At 40.9% G+C, this 19,610-nt stretch overlaps 1 protein-coding gene across 1 annotated transcript in view; it reads right to left on the reverse strand.

Annotated features, from left to right (window-relative positions):
• DGKI (diacylglycerol kinase iota) overlaps positions 1-19,610 on the reverse strand; it is a gene marked incomplete at its 3' end in the record, with an annotated part of 307,501 nt that overhangs the window by 154,159 nt on the left and 133,732 nt on the right. Inside the window, exon 2 of the mRNA XM_039233998.1 lies at positions 9,166-9,274. Within this exon, the coding sequence (XP_039089929.1) occupies positions 9,166-9,274 (109 nt within the window). The remainder of the gene's footprint in view (positions 1-9,165; positions 9,275-19,610) is intronic.

The raw sequence follows: 19,610 nt of genomic DNA on the forward strand, positions 1-19,610 counted from the left end.
AAAAGATGAAAGATTAAGAATCAATGACTAAATGAATGAATGTACATATTTGTTATCTGCAACTCCAAAAGGTAGAAAGGGGTAATTATGTTTATCTGTCCATTAGTCTGGAATCATAAACTGTGAGAAGTAAACATGGGTGCTTAATAGAAACATGACAGTCTTGTAAAGTCACAAACAGAAGAAAAGCCTTTTTTTAAAAAAAGTCACGTGAGACAATGATGAAGCACACATTTTTCTACACTACATTTTTTCCCATGCCTCATCCTTTTCTTGCACATCTGTCTTGTCTGACGCCTAATAAAGTACATAATAAAGAAGTTACCCAAGGAGAAGTCTGCACTTTGCCCTCAACTCTAGGAAGGTCATCTCTCTAAGTGCTTGGAATGTCCTGCCTGATAAGACTACCTGTTTACCTTGGGGCCTTGGGACATGCAGATAGTCCAAGAGAACAATGAGTTACGGTGGGGCTTAGAGCCGTATATCAGCTCAGCCTCCAGAGAAGCTAGAGATTAAGGTCAACCACGCAGGAATCGGCCATTTCTACATGACACCCCATTAATACTCTGGACACTAAGGTTCAGATCAGTGGGAATATGCTATATGTATTGTCACTTACAGTTGCTAGGAGAGGTTAGCACTGTCCACACATACACTGGGAGAGGACAACTGAAAGCCCCACCTGTGGAACATTCCTGAGGGCTGCACCACATACCTCTTCCCTTGACAGATTTGAATCTGTATTCTTTCACTGTAATTGGCCGTAAATGTGAGTATAACAGCTTTCAGTAAATTCTGTGAGTTATTCTAGTAGTTTACTAAACATTTTGGGTATGCTATTGGGGATTCCCGAATCTGCAATCGATGTCAAAAATGAAGGTGGTATTGGGGACTCCTGAATTGTGCATAAAGGTATCCAGTTTGGATGGCACTCACACAGAATAAAGTAGACAAATGAACTATTATGGCTTTCTTCTTATCTTTCTGATGAATCCTTCTCTAGCTCAGTATTAATAAACATGAAATAGACTTTCCAACGACTAGCTATATGACCTAGGGCCTCTCTAACTCCCCTAAACCTCAGTTTACTCACCACTAAAATTATAATAATAACTATACTTCACTCACAAGATCATAGTGATGTTTAAATGTGAAAATGCATAAAGTTCAATACCTTGCACACAATAAGAAGTTAATAGGTGCTCAATATAGTTTCTATTATTACTGTTGTGATTACTCTTGTGAAACTGAATAAAGGAAATCTCACTTAAAATGGGATCAGGAAGCCAGATAGGGAAGCTGTTACACTCTACTACTTGTCATTAATTGCAGACCCCCAACAGGAAGAGACTTACCTTGCATTCTCAACAGGAAGAAGCCTACATTACTATTCCAGCAGGAGAAAAGAATATCTTCTTGCCCAGCAACAAGCTCAGCCAATAAGAAAATGCCACAACTCAGCTAAACAAGAAGTCATGACCTCCCTGAACTCTCACTTTTCTCCAATGGACTTCCATTCAGAGCAGCCCCTCTCAACTTACTCCTTTCCTCTATAAAGTAACGTTCCTCTCCTTTGATCTCCAGACTCACCTATGGTTAGCCATAGTTTGCATGTCCCAAGTTGCAATACCTCTGTTAGTCACAAATAAACCCACTTTGCTGGTAAAATAACTGGCAGTTTGAAGGTGGACACATTCCAGTGTTTCTTCCCTTATAACCCGCAGATGTTAGCATTATCCATGTTTCTTTCCTTGGCCTTTGTAGCCAAGACTGATAGCCATTCATCAAAATTATTATTTCCTTCTTCCTGGACATACAGCTATACTGTATTACCCAGCCTCCCTTGCAATTAGATGTGGCCATGTGACCAAGATCTAACCAATGGAACATAAGCATAAGTGACATGTACTGTTTTCAGACTTGGCCAATTGAAACCTTCCATATGCATTCATCTATTCTCTTTTCCCATACTGGATATTTGAGAAGTGGCCCTTTGGGATGATTTCAGAAGCCATCTGGTGAAGATGTAAGAGCAACTATCTGGGGCATTGAATAACTATGTGGAACAGGACCCACCTCCCACTCAACCTACCTGGAACAGTCCTGGTCTGTTACGTGAGGGAGAAGTACACTTCTATAGAGCAATTATATCTCTGAGCATTTTATTTATTGCAGCCTAGTCTACCTCAACTAATACAGGCCTCATATTTTTGCCTGGATTTCCTTTCATTATCTACATCTACCCCCAAGCTACTATTGCATAATGAAGACTGTATCTAACCTGGGTCCTAGTTTCTTCTGCTCTGAATTCTAATTCTGACATCCTCTCTGATATTTTACACTGCTGAAAAATTAATTCCTCTAGAATATAACTAAGATTATCCCTCTCTCTTATTCAGGATGCTTAAATGATGCCCTATTATTTATAAAACAAAAAACAAATTTAATCTCATGTACTAGACCTTCTATTAATGACACCAATCTATCCTTAATCTTTCTTGTATTCATCTTTGTACATTTTCTTTGTTCTTCTTACTTCTCTAAATATAGCCATATCTTCCTTCCTTTGTGCCATGTTTTTTGTTTAGTCCATTTTCCCCACCCAGGAAACTCTTTCCTTCTTCTCTACACATCCACCTTGAAATACCATCTCAAACAATATACAACTCAGAGTATCCATCTGTGCCAGAAAGAAAAAATAAATAGCTCTCCCATTTTGAAATGAAGATAACATTTCTTCTGTTTTTGTGAGTACTGAGACAAATCTCATAGATATACATATGTCTGTACATATTGATCTGTATATAAAAACAGATCTAGCTACCTAAGAGTAGAGATCCATGTAGGGAGATACAGAAATCGATTTATACATACATATATGATTCCTTGCTCTCAAGTTCTCCTGAAGTCCTATTAATGGTCATAGGTGCAAAGATCAAAATGTATGTATTGATAGGGAGGAGTTTTAGACTGAATAACACAGATAGAGTGCACTGGCACTAGAAGCAAATAATCTATACAAAAGGAAGACATTTGCTTATAAAAATATTTTGAAATAGTAAGAAAGTTATAAATGTGTATCCCATGCAAATGTCCTTACAAGTTCAAAAGGAAATAGAAGTCTGGACTATCTCTCCCTGAAAGTCTTCAGGATAATAATAGATAGAATTTGTCTAGGATAGTTTAGATCTGTGCTGTCCAATAAGCATATGGCTCTTGAGAACTTGAAATGTGGTTAACACTAACTGAGATGTGCTGTCAATGTAAAAATCACAGCAGACTTTAAATACTCACTGTGGAATAAAAAAAGAATGCAAACCATCTCACTGATAATTTCTATGTTGATTACATGTTGAGATGGTAATATTTTTTATTTATTTGCTTAAACAAAATATGCTACTAAAATTAAATTTGTCTACTTATTTTTACCTTTTTTTAATGTGGCTACTAGAAAATTTAGAATTACTTTATGGCTCACATATATTTCTATTAGGCAGTGTTAGTTTTTTTTTTTTAATAGTTTATTGTCAAGTTGGTTTCCATATAACACCCAGCGCTCATCCCCACAAGTGCCCTCCTCCATGCCCATCACCCCCCTTCCCCCCCACCCCCATCAGTCCTCAGTTTGTTCTCAGCATTCAAAAGTCTCTCATGGTTTGCCTCCCTCCCTCTCCTCAACTATTTTTCCCCTCCTCCTCCCCCTTGGTCCTCCGTTAAGTTCCTCCTAATCCACCTATACGTGCAAACATATGGTATCTCTCTTCTCTGCCTGACTTATTTCGCTCAGCATAACACCCTCAAGTTCCATCCATGTTGCTACACATGGCCAGATTTCCTTCTTTCTCATTTGGGCAGTGTTAGTTTAGATAATCACTTACGTGGAGGCAGAAGTTTAGACTCAGGTGTTTCTCAGTGACCTGTGAGATTACGGGATTCAGTGATATCCCCCAGCAGCCAGTTGACTTAATTTAAATTTCTCACAATTTGGGGAAATAAAGGACTAGCGGGGGTGCATGAAATCATGCTAGATCTGTCCCACTACTACCAGGGCTGACCAGGGCCAGGACCTTCACTGATTTATAGGTAAAATTTATAGGTGGTGAGCTCCTCATGACCTCTCAGCCATCTGATACTTTGATTAACCTGATTTAACAGTGTTTGAAATGGAGATGGGAGTGGGGAAAACACTGAGGTGAGAGTCCCTATCAGGGAAAACACTCAAACCTGAAGGGACAAGAGCTAAGGCCTAAAGGCACTAGGCCTGTCAGGACGTGCCACCTGAAATAAGACTGAAATGAGAACATGCGCGCATGCACGCATACACACCTGCCTCCTCCTGGCTCTTCATTCAAGGTTTCTAAAGATAAGATGACCTAGATTCATAACCCAGTTTAAACCAATCCCGCACGAAGACTCTGTTTCCCTAATCTTGTCCCTGAACCAAGTGGTGAGCTTGTGTATTACTGTGTTATGTTTCTACCTGCCTAGGAGAAAAAGCTTCTTTTCATAGCATCATCAACTAGAAGAAAGAAAATGTGGTCTGGATTTAGAATCTGGCTTTATTTGTGCTGAAGCTATTTTCCATAGCCTTCAGAATGGGAGATAATGTTCAAAAGAGGGAGAAAAAATGAACTGAAATTAAAATCGATGTAAAGCCTACACACCCTTTAAAAAAGATCTGGGTGGTTTTTCCACCATTGCTCTGAAAGTTGTTTTAGGCAGTGTAATGGGCAAAAACTTATTATTCAACAGTGGAGAGAGAGGAAGACTTAGCTCCTATGCTCCCTGCCATAACACTAAAAACAAGGGAGAAATCTCTAAGTCCAAATTAAGTTTCCATTGTGGAAAAGGTATGTGACAGTTAAGAGAAGACACACATTATCTATGCAACAGACACATTTCTAAAGGGGCTAACTCATTCTAAACTAGAAACTTGGATTCCAGCCCTGGAGATGAGGTGTGTTTTTTGTTTTTTTTTTTTTTCCTATTTGAGCATTACTCCCTTTCTGGCAATTTTGTTTATTTTCCCTGAAGAGTGGCTTTACTGACATGCATGGCATGGTGTCCATGGGAGCAGCCCCCACAGGTTGTCACCGTGAAGGTGAAAAGGGGATAAGTAAGGGAGGAATGACATCAGAACACTGTTATCCTTTAAGACTTAACCCAATGCACTATACTAGGAAGGAAATTTGAAAAGAATTACCTGGGATTCAAATAGCATAAATCTATTTCTTTTTCAAGCAGGCTTTGGACTCTTGTCTACCAAGCCTTTCAGGAACTGGAGATTATCTGAGTGCCGGTCAACTCTCAGTAAAATGTCCCCTTCTCAGTGACTGAACAGAAAAGCTACAATCAATTTGTCCCCTTACATCAGTAGCCAGATAGTGGGGAGGCCTATGATGCTGTCCTCTCCATGGTGAAGAAGAAGAACCAAGAAGAACAAATTGCCCCTCCCTTCAAGGAGCCTGACATCAAACTGAGGACCTAGAATTTAAAAAGCAACCAAAAACCACCAATCTGGTTCTAAGATTTGTAAGACAATGCACTGTGTGTAGAGGTACTGTGAGGAAACAAAGCAAAATGTGAATAAAATAAACAGAATTAGTTCAGTTGAAAAGATGAGCATCATCTGGCAAAGAGGGAGAGAGGGAATCTCTACAGGAAACAGCAATTTCCACGAGTCTACTGTTGTCAATAGAAGGCTCAGGCACCATCCTGAAGACTGATTGGACTACTCCTCACACATCAGCATTCAGGTTTCTATCCCAAACGTGCACGGAGGGGCAAGCTTGTGCTCAAGCAGCAGGAGTGAATTTTGATGAAGGGTCGCCAAGAAAATGAGATCATGTGATACAGGGAATCCTAGAAGTCATAACTATTTGAGTAAATCACAGCAAGAGCGAAGTGTTAGGACTCTGAGGAACAGCTAAAAATAAGAGAAAGAGAATATATATCACTAAGTAGGGAAACGAGAATATGAATACTTGATGGAAACTATTAGGTTTGTGCACCCGACACGTAAAACTGACTCCTGCAATGGTATACAACTGGCCGAAGTGCACAGGTGCCTAATGTCTGGGCTCACCAAGCCAGTGCCCTCCTCGGTCTCAGGCACCCCCACAAGCAGGCTGTACATCAAAGCCCTTTGCACAAAAATCTTCAGGAAAGAGCTGTGCCCCTTCTAAAGACTTTGGTACATATACTGGAGTCAAGACAAGAGCCCTTTTGGGATTCTACAACAGGTAGAAAACGTAGGAACTAAGCTTTTAATTCCAGCTTTTAATTCAGCCTGATATGTCTTGCAACTTTGGATGCTCCACAAGTAGGTTTTGTATCTGTTTTCTCACTGGTGAAATGCAGAGAAGGGAGGTGACCTAAGTCGGGAGGTCATGGTCCTATAGGCCTTTGAGATGACCCTTGTCCCCCTAAACCTCCTCCTCATTTGGGAGACTCATAGAAGGCTCCAAGCCAAAGTACAGTTCAGAAAATACTATTAGTGAATAAGTGTAAATTGATCATTTCAATGCCTTTAGTCCAGAAGAGTGGGCTGGTAGAGGGGACAGTCATGCCACTTTTCTATTGGGAGCCAGGCAGGGGAGTGGAATGAGGGAATGACAGAGACCGGTCAAGCCTGTGGCCTGGGCTCCCACTTTCAGCAGAACAAAGAAAATCATGGCTCAGCAACTTGAATAGACCAGCACACTAAGGTGACATAAATTAAATTGGTGAAAAGCATATTTGTTAGGAAAAGCCAAAAATTGTGGAGTAAGGGCAAGTCTTAGCAAAAAAAAAAAAAAAGTGTCTAAAATGTTTTTAACAATCTGCCTATTCTTCCTCTCTTCTGAGAAACATGTTCTACGTGATCATAATAAGGAATTGTCATGTTGGTCACTGGCTTCTGTTCACTAATAGCAACAACAGCCCACAGTTCATTTTTTTTTCCAGAGTCATATCTTTATAGGTCCTTACATGTCAGATCTTCAAATATGCCCTCAGAAGGAGTGTCTAAAGAGGAGGCTTTCAGTGCTCCCTCTGCTGTTAAACATCCCCAGAGTGTTTCCTGCCAGGACATGATTTCTCCAGGGCGTGATGACAGGGCACCCACAATCAAAGGAGAGGGAGGAAGAAAGAACTTGGTCCCTACTAACTCTTCCCCCGCTATGTAGTGCAGCCTCCCACCACTAGCCCAAAATACCATTTTGATGAAATATTAGAGTGCATACATCTCTACAGGAATCAGAAAATCACACCATCTTGCCAAGCTTCGGCTCAAGCAGGACACTTCTTTTTCAAAGCCTTTTCTGGTAACTATTTCTACCATCAAATAGGGGATGAAGCATCCTTCCTGGCACTCCCTGAAGATGTGCTCCTCTATTCTAGGTATTTTTGCTATTGGTTTCTTCTCTACTGACTGCTTCCTAAGCTTCTTGAAGGCAGAAACTGATCTTCCCCACCTCAGAATCCCCAGGAAGCAAGAGGCATTGGCACTAAACAGGGGCTCAATGGGGTGATGAGTTAATGAATTAATCGTTATTTTTTTCTAATTAAATAAATCTTCAGGCTGCACAGTTTACAAAGAACTTGCACACTTACTTCCATATCTGATCCTAATAACACCTAGGAAGTCCCCCTTAGGGAGGGGCCACAATTGTCCCCATGTGTAGATGAGGAGACTGAGGCCAAAAGAAATCTAGTAACTTGATGGATGTCACACAAGGGGCAAAGGATTTAATGACTTTTTCTATCTAAATAATTTAAACTTGCCCTCATTAGAATCTTGCCTCTCAAACAGGGTCCTGCTTCTTTAGGTCAGAGGACGGCTTAGGCGTAATGAATATGAAACTAACTGATGTGGGTCCCTGATTCATAACATTCTCATCATTAGTCCAGGAATGTTGCTCTTTGATCTTATTTATCTGTTTGTTTATACATTTTATTTTTTAATTATATAAACAGTGGTATCAATATATTCTATACTCTATTATGGTTTAAGAGTTTACTAAGTAAGTATCCTAGAGTAAAGGGAAAGTCCAGGAAAGGAACATTCTTCCTGAGTACCAATTCAGCACGCACAGGCGATACTGGAGCATTCTCAGGGCTCTATCAAGGAAGAAGCTGCATCTCAATTAAGTCCAGTCTTCTGTCTGGAACTTCATAAATGTAGGCAGCCTACACTGGCATGTGTCCAGAATGTAAAGTAAGAATGTCAATAAGTGTGTTCTTGGGAGACAGGAAGAATTATTTTAATATAAAAGGACATGAAATCATGACATATGGGCCAAAAAGAAATTAAATGAATGAAAAACAACTCTTTTCCTTTTCCCCATCCCACCATGCTCTTTCATAAGGGGGAACGTGAATTATCCCCATTGTTGAACTCAACTGAGAAATGCTAAACAAATAGAACGATCAAGACCAGACTGGCAGAATTTCAGGGCAGCTGTCCTCTACCTTCATGCTGTTCCCTATACCTCATTCGTTCAGTAGGAACAAAGCCTTTCAGTCCACAGTTACAGATGTCTTTCGCCAAGAACTTGACTCACTGAAGACCCTCAATACATGTATTCTAATTAACTGAAGAATTTCAGAATGCAATCTTCAGCTCCAGTTAATAGTTTTTGTGGATGTCTTTTGGTTCAAATTGGCTACTCTACCCAAACCACTTTTACAAGACCAATCTACCTTTGTTAGGGGAAGTAGTATCTCAGACGGGAGGGCAGAAAGTGCCTAAAATGTAAAGTGAAGTCATCTTTTCTCAGGAAGGGGGAAAAAGCACCAAAAAAGAAAAGAAGGTAGCTTGATCTGAGGAAATCAGGCTTAGATTCCAGGATGTTGCTAAGGGGATGCTCTATTCATCGTCAGCTTGGCAAGAACCGATAAAGCACGTGCATAGAGGTATTTTACATCGCCCAGCTGCAAACCCAGGCAGTAGTGCTTCAAATGATTCGTGAAGTTTTTATTTTAGTCTGAAACCCATCTGATTTCATACAAAGGAACCATGTTGCTGGGAGTCTGAGAATGGAGCTATGGCTTATGTATCTGAAGATCGGTCAGTAAGCAATACTGAAAATTATTAAGTCTTGCTTTGCAGCCACCATGATCCTAAGAATGAGAGAGACACACATGCAAATTGAATTCTGTTTAGATGAAAAAGCCAACACCTACACTCCAGTCCAGAGTCGCTCTGGGCTCCTTCGCTGGACCATTTGCCACAGGAAGGCTGAGGGGATGTACAGGAGCCAGGTGCTGCAGGCCTGCCCGGGAGATTGCTTTCCTGCAGCCAGAAGAAAAAAAAAAAACACAAAGAAAAACCGACATCAGAAGGTAAACAGAGCTAAAAATTTCCCCTGGGGTAAAAAAAAAAAAAAAAAAAAAAAAAAAAACAATGCCTGAATTAGACTTCCACATGCAAAAACCTTTGCAAATGTATTGGAGTATATGTGTCTCAAGTGTATGGTGAAGATAGAGGGTGGCAAGTCTCAAAAGACAGGGAGAGTGCGGGGACCATTTGGGGGGTCATGTTGCTTCAGGACCAGAATGCAATTTCTAGATGCCCCTATTCAGAGTGGAGGGCAGAATGCAGGTCTCTCCATTTACAGAAAAAGACCTAGGGTTTGGGTAGTCACAATACTTGGACAATTCTAAAGCTGCCAGAGACTAAAGGCAAGAAAAGCAGGCTCAGGGGAGGTCTTCTATCGAAATTCCTCTATCTCCCAACAAAGTGCTCTCCAAGCTAGTCACAGCTCCAAATTCAGTCTTGTTCCTCTTAAGAGCATCCTCCCTCATCCTTGAAGACGCCTTCTGCAGATAGCTTGAGGCTCCAAATGGGAAAAGACTGATTTGTATCTGGCAAGAAATGGTACAGGCTGAAAGGCCAATCTCTTACCAAGGCCCACGGAAAGACAAAAATCAAAATATGTTGCTTAGATTAGGTTTGTTGAGTGGAACATAACAAAGTGCAGGTCAGAAAGGAGGGAATAAATCAGGAGAGGTTGAGAAAGTCAGCCCTGACCTTGGTCTGCAAAGATAAGAAATACGAGTTGCTTTTGCTTTAGGGTGAAGGGAAGGGAGACTGGAAGAGAGACTGGTGGAGAGAATGAGAACAGCAAGATAAAGGAAGAAAGTGGCGAGACCTTGTGGCATCTTCATTAATAATGTATGTTAAATTTCTGAACAGCTCCATGAAAAATGCCAGACAAGGGTATCAAGCTGAAATATAAGTGCTGATTCATTAATTAACTAAATGGCTTCCTGGAAAAGAGAGGTTTCCCGCTACATGAGTGTCCACAGGTGCTTTAAGAATTACCTGAACTAGAATCAGGTGGGTCTTGTGACCCTGCAGCTGAGTCCTGAATAGGTCTAAGGGTGAGGTCCAGGAATCTGCACTTAAGCACGGCTGCCCATGTGCTTCCTTCTGTGAGCTAAAGTTTTCAAACTGCTCTATGGGAGTGTGGAAGGGCTTTAATCTAAAGAGGGTATGAACTGGAGAATCTCCCACATGCACCCTCAGGAAAGTGAAATGCAAGAACTAAGAGACTGATTTGTTGAAGACTGGAAACCTATCCCTCAACCAGCGAACATCCACCAAGATTGTCTCCCCATCCTCAAGCCAATGAACTTGTTGTTTAGATTCAGGCTAGACTCCCTGCTCTTGGCCATAAAAATAACCCACTCCACACTGTTAATGGACTTACCTGTAGCTTGCTACAGTTTTCATGTCCTGAACTGCAACTCCTCTCCTATTCCCAAATAAACTCAATTTCTGATAATTCAAGCTTGCCTTGGTTTACCTCTTTATTTAGGTTGACAAAAGCAAGTATATTTGTGCAGGTGGGGAAGCACTAACTTACCCAGGCCCATTGAGGGGGAGCCCTGAAGAAAAGCATTAGCAACTTTATTAAGCACTTTACCCCATTAGCTCTCCGTATCCTATCTCACAGGACGTGAATATTGTAGTAAGAATCTGCCATTTTGGAAACTGGACCTGCAGACACATGGGGTCCCCAGAGGAACAAAGCTACAGATGGGGAGATGGGGAAAAGGAAGGCAGTGATGGCTCAATGTAGGGTGAATCCCATAATGACTGAGCCAGTGAAGGGAAAGGAAGTTGCCTGGGAAGGGGAGAGGAGTAAGAGCAAAATGTAAAAGCTCTGTTGGAATCTAGAAGGCAGATGATATCTCTGTTCCGTTCACTGATCTCTGCAAACACCCACCCAGATGTGGAATTTGTAGTTGACCAAGATAAACAATAGCCTCAAAACCCAAAGGAAGGCTTGGTAGAATCTAGAAAAGAATCCAAGATCTTGCAGACACTGATAAATGGCCAAGTATGTCTAAGAGCTCAGCAAGTGCCCAGCCCTTTTTTCACCCTTTCTTATATTCCCACACAGGAAGTCTTAGAAATAATGTAAAGGTCTTTAGTAGTCGTAAGTGATCACATGAAGACTGTCTGTAGCCTACGTTCAGAAGCTGGGTAGCACACAGAGCTGCTTTATGTAATCCCCCAAAGAGTCATTACAAGTATGTAGACCTTTAATGAACACACTCTGATGACACAATATTCTCTTTCCTCTCTTTCATCAAGGCAAAAATTAATATCAATTTTGGCCTCTTCACTGACACCAACTCTTTTGGTTCCCAGAGCTAATTCAAAGTTGGCATAGGGAGTAGGGAGTGGGAGTGGTCAGGGCTCCCTCAACATCAAGCAATTCTCAGACACCAGCAGGGTGTCCAAGAATTCAACTCAATTCTTACACTAACTATCCAGAGGTAACATCGGACCCTTCGCCCCAAAGTATTTTCCATTCCGCTGAGCAATAGGAAAAGAACACTAAAGATTCCTATACCATGCTCCTTCATGGCCCATGTATTTTTCTCCACCTGAGTTCGAGGAATTTCTGTAACACTTTTCTTTAGGACTTTTCTCTGGCTTTGAAGGAGCCAGTATGTGATTCTAAGTCACAGCTTTCATCACAAGAAAATGAGATCTCTGCGGAGTCAGAATCTACAGGTTCCACCTTTGATTCCTTAAAACACAACCTAAATTTAAGTGTTCTAACGAAAACTAACAAACGGTGCCTATGCTCAAGGCCTTGGAAGAGCTGAAGAATTCCTAAATCTTGGGTAAGTGAGAAAAATACAAGTTCTTCATCTTTTCACAGACAGTCACAGAGAGCTGTGATTGGAATAAAAAAAAAAAAAGGGGGAATAAAATTCTAACTGCACAGTAGAAACCATAGGACAAATGAGTCTAACTCACCAGAAGTTGTAGACTCTGGCTGACCACCAAAACCTGTATTCCTAATTAGAACAGCCAGGAGGGACAAACTGCTGAAATAGCTAAATTAAGGTGCAAGGGATGCTTGGGTCTCGAGAAGAGAAATGTGGCAATAAGAAGACATACAAACCTTCAACCCAACTAAGCCCTGCATGAAATCACATTCAAATGACACTCTTTCCCAGCCCGTGAGTAGACATGATTAAATAAGGGCTGCAGGTTATTTATTCCTCATTGTGGATGGAAATTTAAGGTTGGTTTTCTGTAACATTAACAGAAGAAAATTGTATATCTACGACATATATGAACACTTATTAGAAGGAAAATAAGTAAGAAACATCAAAACGGCTGCCAGTTTATAACTGTCGATGGGCCTTACAAGAGGGTATTACATTAGAAGAATAGGAAAAATATCTGTAGGTATTATAGCAGGGTAGGAGGGAACTTCTGATTAGAGCATTTTCCATCTTTCTAAACAACCATGTGAGAAAACCTCTTTCTCTAATAGTTCATCTATGTATATACATTTTGTTCCAAAATACGAAAACAATTTCATTATTTCTCAGAACTCAAATAAAATTAGTGTAAGTTATTTTTCTATATGGGTTCACCCTGGTTGTGTAAGGACACAAGTCTAAACGTCTAAACCAAACTGACTCCATGACAGGCTTTAAGTTTCCCCTCTAAACTAGAAGGCCTAAGTTTCAGCTTCCCCGAAACTATCAGGCAGTTACACATTGCCCAAGGCAGGAGAAATCATCCTTGCAACACCCAATCAGGAAAGGCCAGCGACCACCCTCCACATTACTGAGGGAGAGGCCTGGAGATAGAAACTATAGATAGGACCCTGTTACCTAATGTTAAAGTTAACCTGTTAGTCACCAAACAAGACCCTAGGCTCGCTCTGTGATTGGTTGAATTTAAAGGTCTCTAAATGTTGTAATTGGATCCCGCCAAAAGTAACGAATACTCTAGACAATGTATGGTTAAACCCACTGTCAATAATGTTGAATAATTATGATTGGATCACTGTTCCCATGTCACAACTTCAGTAACTCCCCCGTCACAAACCCCATAAAAACCCTTCTCCTCCATTGTTCGGGGCTCTCAGCACGGATCCACGGCGCTGGTGAAGTCCGTGAGCCCGAGCTCGAACCCATAATAAACCCCTTTTGCTTTTGCATACATGACTCGGACTCGGTGGTGGTCTTGGGATTTTGGGGAGATCGCGATCTGGGCATAACAGCGTGGCAAATGACATTTCAGAGTGGTAGCATTTGGGGTGAGTTGAAGTGGCGGGGGTTCTATGTTACAATATGCTCCAGTTAAAAAAAAAAGTCAGGGGGGTTTCAGCTTCTCATTCTTTCCTCTTGCCCAGAACCCTCCCAAACCCACAGTCAGTGAAACAGTGAAATGCCCGCAATTCTTCCTATTAATTTTGCAACAACATGTTGTTGGGATGACTATCATGGCAAAAGAATCTTTGAAAAGGAGAACTGCAATATTAACTGTGAAATAGATACGAAGAGAAAATATTCTATAATGCAGTTTCAGGCGCACAAAGTCACAGTTAATGTCAATTACCTGCCATGAAAGACCTCTAACATATTTAAATTATAAAAGCCATCATACATTTTAAATAGCATTCTATTATTTCCTTGACTTCATTCAATAAGACTACAAACTCCTAAAGGACAGGGCTCAATTCATCTACTAATCTTATTACATTCTAGCCCAGGGGTAGACCCAGCATACATTCAATAAATGCTTTCTGAGTTAATGAATGAACTTGACCAAAAAGCTAAGCAAAACAGCTTGCTGATTAGATCAAGGGTTGAAAAATCTGATTAGGAAGATTTGAATTATATCCCAGGCTGTGCATCTCAGAGATATACTTTCTGGAGAGGGCCAGAAATCCTTCAAAGCAGCTCTTTAAAGAAGAAGGTGGAAGAGGTAAAACTCAGGGTTAAGAAGCCTAAGAGACCTCAAAACGGCTTTGTGATCAACATGAAATAAAATCCTATTGATACAGCATTTGTAAAGGGCATAGGAGAGTGTTAGTATTTTTATAACGTATTCATTGAAAGAAACATACAGCATAGACTCTTCATAAAGAGAATTATTTTTTAATTTGTGGGAAAACATGCAGGTGGTTATTCAGCCAGGATACCCTCTAATTATCCATTCTGCAATTTTCTCTCAATTCGCTCTGGTTCCACTCTGATTCCAACTTCATGACTCCCAGATTCAATCTATCCCCATCATGCGCACTCCCTTTCCGGGTGATTCTATGAATAGAATAGAATGAGGACCCCTTCCTTCTGAGCAGAGAAGCACCAGAGAATCAAGAGGTTCCCGTAGCCAGGAAGTCTCCTAAGGTAAGCAATTGTCACATTAGAAATTGGCGAACTCATCTCTTCATTTTAGAAAAAGCAGCAGCTGCCTAGAAAGGTATTCTGTACCTCTGTTTAATTCCCCAAGTGCTTCAAGAAGAATCTTAATCAATGTTTATGTGTTGGTGTGCTTTTTCCCATATGCTATTTTGGCACTAACTTTGTTTATATTCAAAGCAGCCCACAGTGCTTCTTGGTTGATCTAGACAAGCTGCCTGCAATGTTAAGGACAGTCCACATGATAGAAAGGAAATTGTCCCAAGCCCCACACAAACTCCAAATATCCCGCCAGAGATTTATTTATGGGCACAAACCTTGTGTAATTATTTGAGACTAAATCCTAATCCATAGTATATATGAACTCAAAATCGTTATTGACAATTTCAATGTGCATTGAAGTTTTCAAGAAGGTAATTACTATTGAAACAGAGGTTCTTTTTCATTTCCTAAGGGTTCTAAGTCATTAAAAAATTGCTTCTGGTGTTGAATCTTCAACACAGTATGCCTGTATCACTTTATGTTTATAGCAGTTATTTTCACGGTGATTCTCCAAGAGAGGTGTTCAACCTTTGCCTGTGGGGGAGCTTGGCATCAGTCTATTTAAAAGCCTTCCAGGTAGTTCTAATGAGTATCCTGGACTGAGGAACAGTGCTCTACATAAATGTGCAAGCATGTGACTACTTCATTATGTCTGCGGATGTGACTAAGCGCTGGCATTTACACATTGAAATATATTCATTCATTCAACAACGTATTTACTGAATGTCTGTTTTATAACCAAGCACTATTCTAGATGTGTAAGATGCATGAATGAATAAAACAGGCATACACCGCTGCCTTTGTGAAGCTTACATTCTAGCAGGAAATACATTTTGCTGGGTACAGAATCATTTTACACATCTTATGTATTCCCCACAACACTGAGGGAGGTAGTTTTATTATATCCTGTTTTATAATTACAATAAAAATGATAGTACAAAATGGTTAAACTATATGTCCCAAGTCACATAGAAGGAAGTCCCAGTAGGATTTGGATTCAGGCATCTAGGGGCGCCTGGGTGGCTCAGTTGGTTGAGCAACTTGGCTCAGGTGGTGATCTCATACTTCGTGGCTTCAAACCCCGCATCGGGCTCACTGCTGATAATGAAGAGCCTGCTTTGGATCCTCCATCCCCCTCTCTCTCTGCCCCTCCCCTGCTCGTGTACACTCTCTCTCTCAAAATAAACAAACATTTAAAAAATTATGAATCCAGGCATCTAAATCCAGATTGTACATACTTAACGATGACACAGCTGATACTTGTACAAAATTTTGATAGCACACACATACATGGCAAAAGAAACATACAATACAGTGAGGCTCTTCCTATGCCAAACCTCCAACTGCTTCACTTATAAATGTCCCATCTCCACAAGAACATAAGCTTCTCCTAGAAAACGGCTGGTCTGGGAGGATTCAAGAGCACAGATTAAGAGCACACTATGTAAACCAACTTGACAATAAACTATTTAAGAAAAAAAAAAATAACACACTATGCCTTACCAATCACTAGCCATGTAGTCAAGTTGCTTGAACTCTCTTAGCCTTGGTATCCTTTTATGTAAAATAAAAACATTACCCGACTCAGAGAGTAGCTGAGATAGCTTTAAAAAGCACTGTGCAGGATGCTTGGCACATAGCGGAAAGGGAAGGAAAAATAAGATACAAGCAGAGAGGGAGGCAAACCATAAGAGACTCTTAAAAACAGAGAACAAACTAAGGGTTGCTGGAGGGGAGGTGGTGGGTGCAGGGGCTAAATGGGGGATGGACATTAAGGACGGCACCTCTTGGGATGAGCACTGGGTGTCATATGTAAGCGATGAATCACTGCATTCTACTCCTGAAACCATTACTACGCAGTATGTTAACTAACTTTAATTTAAAAATTGAAGTGCAGGATGCTTGGCACATAGGAAGCACAAAACCTAGTCACTGGTATTATTATTCTCTCACACGTACTGGCAGCCCCACAGCATCTAGCCAAAGCTAGGGAGACGGTAAATCTCTGAATAAATATGTGCTTTTTATTTGATTCCTCTCAAATATTCCAAGTTCCCCGGACACTTCTGTTCATTCGATAAACATTTAACAAGCTTCTATTATGTGTCAGACAGTTCGAAGGGGTTATTTAAACAGAAGTTTCTTCTTCTAGTTGAGGTAAATAATTCTACACTTGCCAGAGGAATCGTGCTTCCCCCACAACTTGCCTACCTGCCTGGTGCAAAATTAGAAAGCACCACACTCTCCCCTAAGACAAATTTACCAACATATTTTTTAAATGCCATTGAAATTATTTCTGCAATTATACTCATGTCAACGAATGCAATACCAAAAAAGGCATTTTTCTGTGTGCGACTGAATCTGTAAAGCACGCTGGCTGCTGAATGCCCCTGACAACCTGGGAACTCATCTATTAAACAGGATTTATTTCCCAAGCCTAATTCATCATAACTATGTTCCGAAAGCAATGCCAGCACGGACTTGTCATGAGATGTGGCAATAAACCTCATTTTTAAAAAAATAAACCTCATTTTATTTTTTTTTAAATGTTTTTTATTTCTTTCTAGGAGAGAGAGAGAGAGACAGCGTGAGCAGGGGAGGGTCAGAGAGAGAGGGAGTCATAGACTGAAACAGGCTCCAGGCTCTGAGCTGGCAGTCAGCATAGAGCCCGACACAGGGCTCGAACCCACCAACCGCGAGATCATGACCTAAGCGAAAGTCGGACGCTTAACCAACTAAGCCACCCAGGCACCCCTAAATAAACCTCATTTTCAAACAGGGAGAGAGATTTCTCAACTGGGATTTGTCAAGAGTGAATGGCATTCTTCTGAAGGTATCAGTTGAGGGAGAAAAGTAAACCTTGGGCATGGGAAAAAAGTAATCATACTGTTACGGGGTGAACCGTGACCTTATTTGAAGACCTCAAGTTAAAATGAGGCCATGAGGGCAGGTCCTAATCCAGTAGGACCTATGTCTTTATGAAAAGGGGAAATTTGGACACAGACACACGGTGAGAACACCACCTGACGATGACAGCAGAGACCAGGGTGATATGTCACAGGCCGTGGACGACCAAAGGTAGCCAGCCAAGCAGCAGCAGCACGGGGAGACAGGGCCCAACCAGATTCCTCCTCATAGACGCTGGAACGAACCAGCTCTGCCAGGACCTTCATCTCACACTTGTAGTCTCCAAACTGTGAGATGATACATGTCTGGGGTTGTTTTTAAGTTTATTTATTTGTTTTGAGAGAGAGAGAACACATTCATGAGCAGGGGAGAGGCAGAAAGAGTAGGAGAGAGAGAATCCTGAGCAGACTACACACTGTCAGTGCAAGGCTCAACACAGGGCTCAAACCCACGAACCTTGAGATCATGACCTGAGCTAAAGCCAGCCGCTTAACCCACTGAGCCACTCAGGCGCCCTGACATTCTAATACTCATGACACACTTATGAAATGGGTAATTTTATCATGCCCATTTTGCTAATGGAAAAACTGACATTACACAGCTTGAATAACTTATATAAGCCATACAGCTAGTAAGTAATAAGGCAAAGGCTGGAGCCCAGATGTCTGGCTGCAAAGTCTCCATCACTCTGCATTCCCTCTGAAAGGGAGAGAGAGAAGAGCAGGATCCAGACACAGCACAAGGCCCGGGCATCCAATGGACTGAACTGGCCAGTGAGATGCCCTGGTGCTGGCATGGCTGAAGTGCATCTTAAGAATACTGTCTAATGTGCAATTGGAAGTTGGTGCATGCTGCAATAGAAATGCTTTCTTTGTCTCCTCATCCATATTTCCCACCTGCACCTAAATCTTCAGGGAAGTTTACTCCTTGCCTCAAAGGCAGTGCAGTTTTATGAATGTGGAACTTGAAGCGGCTGAATTTTACATCTAGGTCAATGAATACAGAATAGATATTGCCTACTAGAATAGAAAGATAATCCCAAACTGAACAAATTTAGAAAAAGCATGAGCCTGAGAACAGAAATAACATTAGGAACATAATCCCTCTGGGAATTCACAGAAATTTTAGGGGAAAGGATTGGGATTTCCATAGGGTTCTTCCCAGTAAAACTGCAACAGAAAAGTTTAACGTTAGAGCCTCTCTCTCCATTTCCAAGCTAGCACACCATTCTCCATCCCCTTCCAGGTCCATCACCCTTGCACCTGTGCTGCCTCAACCATAATCTTGCTCAACGGATGGTATTACTGAACAGGTCACCCAACACAATTTTGTCAACTGAATGCAGTTTAGGATATGTCCCTCATATGCAGGCTATCTGCATTCTCAAAAGGGACTCATAAAAATGCAAAAACTTGCATGACCCAAAGGAATGGAGTCAAATGACATTCAAAGTAGTTAAAATAACTTTCCTAAGGCACAATGCAGAATACTGTAAACACAGATGAAGTGTGTGAGGGCTGTTAGGGTTATAAGCAGAGACCTATCTACCTACTTTGAGGTCCACCTGAGGCATAATGGCTAGATTTACAGAGAAACCCAAAAACATACCTATACATTGAGAAGACATTGCTAACTTGTATCAGTGAGGGAAGGGTCTTGGCAAAAAAGAAGAAGAAGAAGAAGAAGAAGAAGAAGAAGAAGAAGAAGAAGGAAGAGAGGGAGGAGGAGGAGGAGGAGAAGACATACACACCCTAAAAACCTCTGTTAAGGGGGAAAATTACCAACATTACAATATGGAAGTATCAACATAATAAAATTTTGCCAAATATGGAAAACCAAGCGTCACACAAGCTCAGAAGGGCTTTCCCAGACAAATTTTAAGATATTTATATAAGACATAAAATGTATAACATGAATCAATTATAAGAAAGAAACAAGATTAATTACTAACAAATAGAATATATAGCAGCCAAAGTTATTCTTATAGAAAGAGA

Source organism: Hyaena hyaena, unplaced genomic scaffold (genome assembly GCF_003009895.1).
Source record: "Hyaena hyaena isolate Hyena2069 unplaced genomic scaffold, ASM300989v1 scaffold_82, whole genome shotgun sequence".
Lineage (NCBI taxonomy): Eukaryota > Metazoa > Chordata > Mammalia > Carnivora > Hyaenidae > Hyaena > Hyaena hyaena.